The 13,196-nt window shown below is 49.0% G+C and overlaps 1 protein-coding gene across 1 annotated transcript; it reads left to right on the top strand.

Moving 5' to 3' along the window:
* Positions 373-12,436, top strand: LOC108638455. Its single transcript, XM_018065859.1, has 9 exons — positions 373-555; positions 4,683-4,782; positions 5,418-5,531; positions 6,397-6,449; positions 6,537-6,648; positions 7,592-7,672; positions 8,701-8,759; positions 9,944-10,010; positions 11,903-12,436. Exons 1-9 carry the CDS (start codon positions 373-375, stop codon positions 11,947-11,949), a joined length of 816 nt encoding a protein of 271 aa, XP_017921348.1. The 3' UTR covers positions 11,950-12,436.

Raw genomic sequence — 13,196 nt, 5'->3', positions numbered from 1 at the left:
TCATTTTTTCAACCCGTGGGCATTTGACCTGCAAAGGCAGAGAGGTAGTTAGGACCTGCCTGGAACGCAGATTCTGAGTCTCACCAGCCACATGACAACAAAGCACGTGGGAGGTGCCCTGTCCCCGCCTCCCAAAGGCACAGACCTGGCTGGCGCTGAATGAAAAACCGCAGGGTATTCGCTGGCAGAATTTCCCCTTGGGTAGAGTCTTGGCTCCTCAGTTGGCTGGAAGTGGTAATGATTACATCAGCAAGCACTGGCTTATTCGCTAGCGCGGGTGGCGCAATCAGGGCGGGGTGGTGTAAACGTCGAGGCAGACGGATTAAACAGCAGAGCTCCGCTCCGCGCACCTCGCAGGGGCGGTCATTTCTGATGGCTCTGGAGGCTGTCACCCCGCGGCAACGTGAACAGCGAACGCTCCCCGACCGCACCGGGCAGCGGGGACAGAGGACAGCGGCAGCCTCGAGCTCCCGCGTAGGGTACACCCAGGACCCCAGACCTCGACTTCGGGGCCCCTGGGCTCTCAGCTTCGCCGTCTTGGGTGTCTTGCTGTTGGTGAGATCCCGCCGCGAGTCCTGGCTCAAAAAGACATGCTTGTGGCCCGGAAAGGCCCAGGGGCACCTGGCTGGGCAAATCCGGCAGGACCCGCCGGGCAGAGTCCAATACGCGGCGTGTTGGTGGGGAGGGGGGCGCTAGAGGAGCGCGGATCCCTGGCATCTACTCGCTGCCCACAAGAGCTGGCTCCTTGGAGCGCCTGACCTCTGGATTGGCCCAGGCCCAGCGAGCATCAGATCGTCATTTCTTTCCTTTCCCTTCCCTTTTCCCTCTGCCGACCCTCCTCACTCTTTTCTCTCTCTCTCTTTTTCTATTTTGCACTGCATTTATCTTCGAACCCGTGTCCTTTGTAAGATCATCAAGTGTAGGCCCCACCTTCCCCCCACCACTGCCTTAAGCACCCTTACATTTCCTTTTCTCTGAAAGAACAACTTCAAACTTGCTTCCAGCTCCTTGCACTTTATGAATAGAAACCATCAATTAACTCAGCTTGGGTCAGATTCTCACCACTTTCTTTCAGAGGGGAGTTGGAGGCTCTGGGTGTGGTTCACCACTGCTGCTGCTGCTGCTAAGTCACTTCACTCGTGTCCAACTCTGTGCGACCCCATAGACGGCAGCCCACCAGGCTTCCCCGCCCCTGAGTGAGCATTTTTAAGAAACTCACAGTGAGGAAAAATGTGCACACTCGGCACTGCTTTCTTGCATTGAAGCTCTTTTCAAAGTTGCTTACAGGTGCAAAGAAAAAAACATTAAGGGTCTGACAAAGTTACAGGAATCGTGAAAATATGCATCTTTCATTGAACAAATTAGTACCAAAAATCTGGAAAGAAGCAGCATTTTGTATTCACAAGAAGTATAGAATTAGTTTTTAAAGTATCGCGTTTGTAATAGGGACTCATGTTGAACACCTGACTGGGTCTGGGTGCCTGTCAAGTACCCAGTGTAGCCATGTGCATTGTCTGTTGGGCAACTCCTTAGAAGTGCTGGGTCAGTGGGTTAGATAATTTTACACTTTTGTCTAGATAATGACAAACTGTTCTCCCAAAGAAGACTGGGCCATTTTAACTCACACCAGGAGTCCACAAGAGTGCCCTATTTCCCTGCACCCTTGCACACTGAACTGTAACACTGTGCCAGTCTAAGAAGTAAACGTGGGGCACCGTAGTGCCATGGTTTTGATTCTTCCATTCCAGTAGATTGTTTCAAGGATCCATGAGATTGCTGAGACTGGGAGTGCACAACCAGGAGACCCCAGGTTAGGTCACAGGGGAGGCCACAAAAATACAGACAATAAAAGGACTAACAAAAATCTTTACACAAATTCTTTCAGGACAACAGGAGTTCTTCACTAGCTCTTCTAAGGCCAACATAACCCTAATACCTAAACCTAATGGAAACATTTGAAAAGAAGAAAAAATACTAAAAATACTAAATAGAAAAAATACTTTTAAATACCCTTCCTAAAAACAGAGGCAAAATTCCTTCACAAAGCAAATAGTAAACTGAATTCAGGAAGATTGAAAGAAGAAAACATACCATGACCAAATGGGGTTAATCTCAGGAATAAGTGTTGGGTTCACATCTGAAAATCAATCAGTGTGTTTCACTGTATTAACAGTGTGGAGGCTTCCCTGGTGGTCCAGTGGTTAAGAAACTTTTGCAGTGTGAGAGATACCCGTTCATGCCCTGGTCTGGGAGGATCCCACAGGCCTTGGAGCCACTGAGCCCACGTGCTACAGCTACTGAGCCCCCAGGCTGCCACTCCTGAGGCTTGTGCGCCTGGAGTCTATGCTCCACAACAAGAGGAGCCACTGCAACGAAAAGCCCACACGGGAAAATCAAGAGTATCCTCCACTTGCCACAACTAGAGAAAGCCTGCGTGCAGCAACAAAGACCCAGCACAGCCAAAATAAATGAATAGATCTTTAAAAACTACGGCAGAAAACATCACAATAAAGTAACTATCCTCTAATTAAAAAGTTAAACACACACACAAACCAGTGTAACGGAGAAAAACTATATAGAAAAAATAAACAGCTTTACAGATGCAGAAAAATAATTTGAACTGACACTTAACCCCCTGTAATGAAAAGGTGAGAGTTGCTCAATCGTGCCCAACAGTTTGTGACCCCATGGACTGTAGCCTGCCAGGCTCCTCTGTCCATGGAATTCTCTAGGCAAGAATACTGGAGTGGATTGCCATTTCCTTCTCCAGGGGATCTTCCTGACATAGGGATTGCACCTGGGTCTCCTGTGTTGCAGGCAGATTCTTTACTGTCTGAGAAAAGTCTCATTTTATCAGGGTAGAAGGGCCCTTCCTCCATATGATGAAGGCCACTCCCTCTTGGAGTCACAGCAGAGATTAGGATAACTGAGGAAGGGGCATGAGGGAATGTTTTGGAGCAAGCTAATTTCCATGATCTAGATAGAGGGTTTGGATTTCCCAACTGTATGCATTAAAAACAAAAAAACAAAAAGCTCTTTGAATGGTACCCTTAAGATTGTGCGCTTCCTTCTTTGGAAATCTTAACATTGAAATAAACTGTAAAGAAATATTGAGCTCGAGTTACTGACATAATGCCAATGTATTAAGAGTTGCAGATGTGAATTTCATCATAAAAATAAGACACTTAGGAGAATGGACAGAGCGGGGTGGATAGAGAAAGAAGTATGTGATACACCTAAGTTACAGAACTTAGGTGATGAGCATATATGCATTTAGTGAATGAATCTTACAACTTTGTTGGATGTCTGAAACTGTTCGTAACAAAACATTGAGGGAGAGAGCCTGTGAGAGGAGAACCAGGGAAGAAAGGAAGGCACAGGATTGTGAGGGCAGGGAAAGGAGAGTCCACCAATTTGGGGTGACTCAGACGAGGCCCAGACTGCAGAAGGGATGATTAGGGGACACATGTGAGCTTAGCTGTCCCCAAATATTTAACAGGTTGCATTTTATCTTGTTTAGATCCAGGCAGTTGAACTGGGCTCAACATAAGCTGTTTCCATTTTAACTTTGTTTTTCTTTCTTTTTTTTTCCCTCTTAATGTCACTTTCTACTTTAAATCACTCCCAGATTAAAGTTACAAAACTATACAAAACCCTTTGTTTCCTGTATCATCTGAAACATAGCTGCTGACATGACAGATCCCATGACTAGACACTTGAATGTATATTTCCCACAAATGAGGACAGTCTCCCCCCAAATGATGATACAATCCTGAATATCAGAACACTATCATCAACACATTAATCCTGGTCGAATCCTCAGACTCCAGTGATTTCAGACTGGCCCCATTGTGTCATTTTTAGCACAGAGACTTGGCTGAAAACCCTGTCTGTTTCTTCTTTCTCCATGTGATTCTGGTATTTTGTGGAACACTGACAGCTTCCTTTTGGGGACAGCTTGTTGGATTAAAGCCACAAGTTCGTTGCTCAGTATGTGATCCTATATCCTGATTATGAAAAATTGTATGCATGGCAGAACCCTCATTTGTGAAACTGTGTGTGTGTGTGCATGCACATGTGAGAAAGAGAGAGAGAGAGAGCGTGAGAGTATTCACACATGTGGTCAAATAGAAGAAGTCAAGACACAAAATACTGGATGTCTTCTCTAATCAAGGGGATCTCTGTGGTTTCTGTATTCTTATAAAAAATAATTTCCTTGCCTATACTTTCTGGGCTTCCCAGGTGGTGCTGGTGGTAAAGAACCAGCCTGCCAACACAGGAGATGCAAGAGACTGAAGTTTGATCCCTGGGTCAGAAAGATCCCCTGGAGGAGGAAATGGACAACTCACTCCAAAATTCTTCCTGGGAGAATCCCATGGACAGAGGAGCCTGATGGGCTACAGTCCATGGGGGTCACAAAGAGTTGGACACATCTGAGCACATACTTTCTGGAATAAACATACTTTAAGAGGAAAGAATAGAGGGGGAAAAACCTTAAGTGAAAGTTACTTGCTAGCACAAAAGGCCAAAGGACAAACAAAAGAAATGAGAGTTTAGAGCTGGGAAGAAAGGTCCCAGTTCTGTTTCATTTTGCAGGTAGTGGTCAAGGAAATGTGGGGTGGATCCTAGAAGGGGTGAGAGTGTGGAAGCCACTCATGCCTGTCCCTGCTTTGTCCCCATAGGTCAAACCTGCTTCAGCCATGTCTGTAAGGAAGGATGAAATTCCCCAGCAGTCATCAGCCCCACTGGAAGGGAGCCTCCAACAGAAGTTATGTCTACCAGGTAGATTCTAAGACTGGTCTCCAACCCTTGTCTCCATGTCTATGCGTTTATTTTGGCTGTGCTGAGGCTTTGCTGCTGCATGGGCTCTCTCTAGTTGTGGAGAGTGTGGCCTCCTCTCCAGTTGCGGTGCTTGAGCTTCTCCCTGGGGAGGCTTCTCTTGTTGCCGAGCAGAGGCTCTCAGGCGCATGGGCTTCAGGAGTCACAGCAGGTGTGCTCGGTAGTTGTGGCTCCCGAGCTGCAGAGCACAGGCTCAGGATTTGTGACACCCGGGCTCAGCTGCTCCGCAGCATGTGGGATCTTCCCAGACCAGGGATCGAACCCATGTATTCTGCATAGGCAGGCAGATTCTTTCCCTCTGAGCCACCAGGAAAGCCCCTGACCTTTCTTTTCACTGTTTAATGTGCCAGCTGTGAATGTGACTTGGATCGTGTGGCTTGTAATATATTTCTGTTGGCAGTACTGGTCTAGGGTATGTCTAGGGTATGTGTTAGATGAAGAATCAAAAGATGAAAGCCCGGTTGAGGAGAGCTCCCCTTGTGGATTCCACAGATGGCCAAAAGAGGCCTCCCCAGCCACACTGCCAGCCTCGGGGAATCCTGTGGGGTTTACTCACCAGCTTTTCCCTTCCTTCCCAGGATTCTATATGGAAGAAGCCAGTGGAGGTTGTGCCCCGTGCACCGATGGGACAGACTACACCAATCATTCAAACACCCTCCCTTCTTGCCTACCTTGCATGACTTGCAAATCAGGTCCAGAACCTGTGGTCCCCTGTGCCTGCGGTTAGGGTGCTGGGTGATGAGATGGGATTTAAAAGGGACGAGGAGTCAGAAACCTGATTTCCAGCCCAGCTAGGTCTTCAGCTTGTCTTAGGTCAGTAAAATAAATGAAAACAGAAGTTATTTGCATAACGCATGCCAGCTGGTAGGGAAGTCCTTCAGAACATCAGCTGGAAAGAGGGGAATACTGTGTCCCTTGATGGAGGGGGCTGGATGGTAACAGTGCAGAAGGCCTGGGGGAGTGGGGCAGGGCTGGGTTTGAGCTGTGTGATGTGTCTGATCCTGGGCCAGGCTCCTGTGGGCGCCATGCCCTCGCTCTGGGGTCTCAGCCTCTCTCAGCCTTCATGACCTGAGGTCCCTCTGCCTCTCCAGCAGGGCATCACCCGTTGGGACAACACCCAAGGGTTCCTCTCCATCCACAGCGTCTCAGATTACACCTCACCCCACCCCACTTCTTGCTCCTCATTTGTGATCTAAAACTTTTTTCTTCCCAACCTGGATGCAATCCGTAATGATGCCCAGTCCCTTTTGTATGCCTCTGTTGGTGACACGTGAACAGTGGCTGTTCTATGGATGGTCTATGTGTGTTGCCACAGAAAATGACCCCAAAATTACTTAAAAAAAGATTAATGCATTTATTTTTGGCTGTTCTGGGTCTTTGTTGCGGAACAAGGGCTTTCTCTAGTTGTGGTGAGGGGTCTGCTCCTTGCTGCTTCTCATCGTGGTGCACAGGCCCTAGAGCACAGGAGCAGTAGCTGTGGCTCACAGGCTTAGCTGCCCCGCAACATGTGGGGTCTTCCCAGGCCAGGGATGCAACCTGTGTCCCCTGCTTTGACAGGCGGATTCTTAACCACTGGACCAGCCAGGAAGCCCTCCGAATTACTTCTTGAAGTGAGTGGATGGAGATCTGGGTGGTGAAGAAGGGGTGAGAGACATATGAGGGAAACACACCCTCAAAACCTTATCTTTGGTCTCTAGGAGAAGCAGAAAAAAATCACTGTACCCCCACCAAGGACACTGAGTGTCAGTGCAAACCTGGCACTTTCCGTGGAGAAGATGCACCTGAATTCTGTCAAAAATGCAGCACCAGGTGAGACACAGGAGCCTGGGGGCTTCCAACCCACAGGAGACCCCAGTTTCCTTGTATCCATTTCTCTCCCCTGCTTCCGTGAAGCCCCTCCCACCTCTCAGAGCTCCCTTGTGCCTGTGGGGTCACCACCTGTTTGTCCTGCACGGCTTTCTCAGTGGCCCCTTCCCACATCTCCTCGGGAAGGGCCTAGAAAGACGGAAGTGCTGACAGCAGACAGAAGTCATGATGAGGCCACGTGTGTGCTCCTTCAAGGTTCCTATAAAACTGGACCCAACTTGACAGGCCTCACACCCAGCCCCTTGTTCTCCAGTAGCACCTGAATCTTTCCTACTGGGGGACTCAGGGGCCAGTAGTAATTCACTATCCTCTGATGCTCCAGTGTTGGCTGAGATTGGTAGGAAGAGTCAACAGGTGGATGAGAGGGCCTCATAGTCAAGTTTGACTGGAGGATGAGTCAAACTTGTGCCCAAACTCTTCTGATCTTGACCTGGATGAGGCACCCTCCCCCTGTCACGGAGCTTTGCATGCAGCCCAGGGAGGCCAGGCGGGCCTTGCAGAGGAAGCTGAGTTCCTGAAGGACAGCTCTGAACACTCAGTAGGAGTCTGGGGGCTGCAGTACACAATCCTGGATCCTTCTCCCACCCAGTGAGGGGGAGTGAGGGGACCCTCCCCTGCAGACAGCAAGAGCCTGTCCCCCCTCCACTGTCTTGTCAGGGGATCCAGGATGGGAGGCTGCCCCCTCTTTCTCCTCATCCAGCCAGCTGTCCCTGATGGGTCCCCTACATCATCCCTGTGTCTGTACCCAGGTGCCCTGATGGGAAGGTCATGGTCACGCACTGTAACCCCTGGAGCAATATCAAGTGTGTGGACCAGGAATCAGGTACCCTGGCCCATGGGGAGGCCCCAGTTCCTGGAGAGCTAGGAACTCCCTCTCCCTCCTCAGGCACTTCAAGGCTGGTGATTAGAATTGTATCTGGAATCACCATTGTCCTAGTCGGATGTGTGGTATGGTACTTCTTTAACGGTGAGTTTCTAGAAGGGAAGGAGGAGGTGCTGGCTCCCTCCTCCCTCTCCCCAATCCTCCTTTTCCTCCTGGTTTGTCTCTGATCTTGTTCCCCAGGAAACCCCTCCCACCTCACCTGTACAAAACCATGATCACATCGGGCCCCCAACTCAGCTGACGGTCCCCTCTTCCCCCTGGCCGAGTCTGGTGGGAGGAGGCAGGAGAAGAGGGTGGTTCAGTAGCACTGCACAGAGATGTTACATGGGTTTCATTTTACTTCATTTTCTCCCTTCTCGTCTCCTCCCTGAGGGTTCTCCAGACTCAGAGTGTCCCGCTTGCAGTCCCAGGCCCGGGGCTCTTTGTTCAGTGTCTGCGCCCCCACCCTGCGCCCTGTCCCTGGGAAGGGAGGTGCGGCAAGGGGGCCCTCCCCACCACTCAGTGGTTGTCTCTTCTCTCCTCGGTCTCTCTGATGAGTGCTGGCACAAGGTGATCGGTTTCTCCAGCATCGGGCAGCATCAGACCCTCAGTAACTGCTTCCGCCCCACAACAAGGCCCAGGGTGGACGTGGTCCTCGGTTTGCCCTATGCTGTTTTCCCTGACTCCCTTTCTCTCCTGAGGGCTCTAGGCTGAATGTAGGAGGGAGACTGGCCTGCTGAGAGCTGGCCTAAGGCTGGTCGGCAGCGCTGGCCCTGTCCTTACTGTTTGAGACACCCTCACTCTGCAGCCCTGGGGCATGGGGGGTGTCAGGCAGGGGTACTCAGTTTCCCTTAGCATCACACCAGAGTCTGGGTGCCATCAGCAGAGCCCAGATGTGCTGAGTCTGTGCCCACCTGGGGGACACAGCACAGGAGTAGGTGGGAAGGCAGAACCCCCTGTGTCCCCCCAGAAACTGTAGGGTTTGTGGGTTTGTGACTCCTGGGTCAGTGCCTTGCTTTCTCAAGGCCCTTTTCTGGTGCTTATGTCCCCCAAGAGGGTCTGGGGCTCTGGACCATGCACACAACAACAGGCTGACCAATGGAGATTCACTTTCCATTCTGGTCCCTTGGCAGGAAGAGAAGCTGACAGGATAACGCCCAGTCCCGAGATGCAGCAGGCAGGCTGTCTGTTGGTGAGTGTGGGGCTCTGGCCCTTCTGCTTGCTTGGGACTGTGGTAGAGACAGGGAGCGGCAATGGGTCAGGTCTCCTCTCCTCTGGGGAGGTGGTGATGGAGGGAGACCCGGGCATGGAGGGGAGGGAGCCCCACCCCCTGTTCTGGTCCACAGGCAGCTCTGATGCTGTTTATCATCTGTCTTGTCACCACATCCCTCATCTAGACCCGGGCAACCGAAGGGTGATCACTCCTCCCATGACTGACCCAGTGATGGAGTCAGCGCTACGTAATGTTTTCCTGTGTGACTGTTACATACTTTTAAGCCATTCCTCATCACAGTAGGAATTTCACATTTTTTTCAAAAGTATTATTAAGTTGAATCTACTTGAAGTAAAATTTTTGTCAACATATAGAAGTATTTTCACTATGTATATGTGTGTGTGTGTGTGTGTGTGTGTGTGTATATATATATATATATATATATATATATATATATATATATATATATGTGAGGAGGGCATGGCAACCCACTCCAGTATTCTTGCCTGGAGAATCGACATGGACAGAGGAGCCCAGCAGGCTACAGTCCAGGGGGTCTCAAAGAGTCAGACATGACTGAATGACTAAACATATATATATTATGCATGTATACATACACACACACATACAGAGACATTTACAGTTTGGGATCATATCGTTTTAGTAATTTTGAGGTTTTTGAGTATTACCTTAATTTATAAATTAATCTAGAAGGAATTGAGATCTTTTAGCTATTCTATATTTTTCTTATGAAAAAAGTTAGCATTTTAAGTTAAGAGTTTTAAATACCTCAACTCCATGTGTGTTTTTCTTTGGTAAATTGCTCATTTCTTGTTGAGGCTGTGTCTTTGTATTACAATGTTCTATAACCTTATGAGTTTATCCAACTCATAATTCATTATAGAATTTATTGTCATCATTTTTAACATTCATCCTTCCACACATTCACATTTCAGTATTATTGTTGAACCATTAGATTTTATAAGAATACAATCATATATAAAATAATGACTCTTTTGTTCACTCCCTTCAAAGATCCTGCATGGGTTTTGTTTTGCTTATGGCTGCATCTGCCAGAATTTCAGAAAGATGTTTACTAGGCTCAGTTCTGTCATCGAGGACTCCCGGTTAAGACCAAGGCTGCTCTCCATTGTGTTTTACAGGAACCAGCAGCACCTGAAGGATCTCAGCGGAGAAGATGGCTGCTGGTTCCAACAGATGGCACTCAAAGTGAGTGTTTTGTTCCTGGGCAGTGGATCAGGAGTGGAGGGAGGAGGGACACTGTCCTAATTTCTGTCTCCATAGCTGTTAGGGTAACTCAGAGAGGGGATGGCTTGTCCCTGAACCATCAGGACTCTAATTCCCTCCCTGCCCCCTCCTCTTTTTCCCACCCTGCACCCCTCTGTCCTCTAACAGTGGCCCCCATCACCTCCCTGTCCTTCCCTCCTCTACCATCCTCTCTCCTCCCTGGTTGCTCAGGGCCACGTTGACCCGCTCTGAGACATCCGAGAGGTTGTGCTGTCCAGCAGGGCACCCACTGGCCCAGGGAGGCTGTGGAGCCCCTGTCCATGCATTCGAAGTCTCTTGAATCATGTCCAACTCTTTGCAACACCATGGATTGTAGCCTGCCAGGCTCCTTAGTCCATGGGATTCTCCAGGCAAGAATATTGGAGTGGGTTACCATGCCCTCCTCCAGGGATCATTCCAACCCAGGGATCAAACCCACATCTTACATCTCCTCCATTAGCAAGCAGGTTCTTTACCACTGGGGCCGCCTGGGAAGGCCCGTGGAGCACCTGAACTGTGGCTAAACCTGATGAGCTGTAGTATATAACTCGATACTGTAGTTCAAGGAGTTGGTAGAAAAAAGGACTGTAATTTGTCTCCTTAACAGTTTTTTGTTTTTTGTTTTTTTTTGTATATTGATTACATGTTGAGGGTCTTCCCTGGTGGTTCAGATGGTAAAGAATTTGCCTGTAATGCAAGAGAACAGGGTTCAGTCCCTGGGTCAGAAATTTCCCCTGCAGAAGGGAATGGCAACCCCCTCCAGTATTCTTGCCTGGAGAATCTCATGGATAGAGGAGCCTGACGGGCTACAGTCCATGAAGTCACAAAGAGTAAGACACACAACTGAGCAACTAACACTACCTATTGCAGTGAAAAAAAATTTTAACTTTTAATTGGAGGATAATTGCTTCACAATGTTGTGCTTGTTTCTGCTGTACAGCAACATGAACCAGCCATAGGTACACATATATCCCCTCCCTCTTGAGCCTCCTTTCAACGCCCCCATCCCACCTCCCTTAGGTTATCACAGAGCACCAGATTGAGCTTTCTGTGTTATAAAGCAACTTCCCATTAGCTATCTATATTACATATTGAAATGAAATTTTTTAGAATACTTTGAATTAGTACCATATTTTATGAAAACTAGTATTGTTATTTTTCATGTTTTCAGTGTAACTGTTAGAGAATATAAACTTGTGTTGGGTGCCCTCCTTATGTACTGTGGATGGTGGTGTGCACAGCATTTCACACACACAGCACTGAATCTGCAACACAGTCCATGAGGCGGGTGGTGTTTGCTCCATTTTATGATTAAATTCTTGCTCAGAGTCTGTCCCCATCCAGCTCTACCACAGTGTCAGGCAGTGAGGCCGAGCGGGCTGTGAGGCCGGAGACCTTCCTCCCTCCAGGCCTCTGCTCTGTCCCCAGTGCAGAGGTGGCAGCCAGGGGGCCTCACCCTCCTGAGAAAGGCAGGCGCCCTCCTCTGAGGTCTGTTGCCCCTCGCTGTCCCACCCTCTGTCTCCTATCACGGATGCCTTCTCCCTCTGTGACAGCAGTCTCCTCTTCCAGATGGGCCCTCACCCCCTGCTTAGGGCAGGACTCCCTGCTGGCCTGGGCTGCCCCCAGCTGCTCTGGGTGCTGGCGAAGCCCAATGCCCAGTGCCCCTGTGGCTTGCTTCTCTGCTGCTGGGAAGCAGGTCAGGGGCGCAGAGCAGCAGGCTTACCAGCAGGGGGAGCTCCTCGGGTTCCCATCCTGAAGTGAAGGCCTGAATTGAGGGTCCTCTGCCTTTGTGAAAGCCTGTCCAACTCTGTGTCTGTGACTTTCCCCCAACCTAGGCCTGAAGCTGTTCTTCAGTGACTTTGCAGCTATCTTTTCCTTGTGACTTCTGTGATTCGCTCCTGAGGCAGTTGGGCCTCACATGAAATGAGATCCTTGTGGGCAGAGAATAGGCCTGGGTCTCTCCGGATGCCTTGTGTGAAATACTGCCAGTCACCAAGAAGGGACAGAGGACCTCAGTCAACACCCTGATGGATGCCTTGGAAATGCTGGGGCAAAGAGTGACAAAAGAGACCATTCAAGAGGGCCTGCTGAACTCAGGAAAGTATTAACATGTTTATGAAGAAAGTGAGACAGGCTCTGCTGTGCCCTGAGTGTTTGAGGACCTCAGTCTTTCAGCTCAGGACACACTCCTAATAGGCTTCTAGTTTTTATTTGTATTGGTTTGAAATTTGTCATTCATGGTAATATGTATGCATTTAATGATGTAACTTATAATGAAAGTGTTAGTCACTGAGTCATGTCCAACTCTTTGCGACCCTATGGACTGTAGCTCACCAGGCTCTTCTGTCCATGGGGTTTCTCCAGGCAAGAATACTGGAGTGGGTTGCCTTTTCCTTCTCCAGGGGCTCTTCCCTACCCAGGGAGGCCTGGATCTCCTGCACTGCAGGCAGACTCTTTACTGACTGATCCACCAGGGAGGCCCCGTAACTTGTGATATACATCATTAAAGTGCAAACATCTTGTATGTCTTTGTACTTTTATGTTTGTGCATATATTTATATGTGTAGAAAAACATTTTGCAAATATGATTTCTAGGTTTATGTGGGCTACCTGGTTGAGCACTGGCAATGCAAAGCAATTAGAAATACAAAAGGAGGGCATTCCCTGATGTTCAGTGGTTAGGACTCTGCGCTGAGAGCCCTGAGTTCAATCCCTGATCAGGAAGTAAGATCCCACAAGCCATGAGGCAAAAACAAACACACAAAAACCTACAAAACAGCAACAACAATGAAGGAGAGCAAGCCCACTGCTGGGGGAATTTGACCACTTTGGGATTGCCTGGCGACCTCTTTAGGGTCCAGGCTTTAAACATGTCAACTTTATAGTTGGGTGAATATTTGTATTTTTTATAGGGAGATGCTAACAAGTGAGCAGAGAGGGAGGAGAAGTGGCCCCCCCGTGCTGTGTCTGGTGACCATGAACTGGGCTGTCACTCCCGGGCTTCCTCCTGCTCCTCTGGGAGGTTAGGGTGGGACGTGGGTTAGATGTGAGTGTCAGATAGTTTCTGTTATCAGTGACCTTCATTCCATCGGGGCTCAAGGAAGAGAGGACAGGGATCTGCCGTGGTTT

This window comes from Capra hircus, chromosome 21, assembly GCF_001704415.2.
Source record: "Capra hircus breed San Clemente chromosome 21, ASM170441v1, whole genome shotgun sequence".
Lineage (NCBI taxonomy): Eukaryota > Metazoa > Chordata > Mammalia > Artiodactyla > Bovidae > Capra > Capra hircus.
Note: the sequence above shows the minus strand (reverse complement) of the source record. Positions and strands in the feature narration are given on the sequence as shown.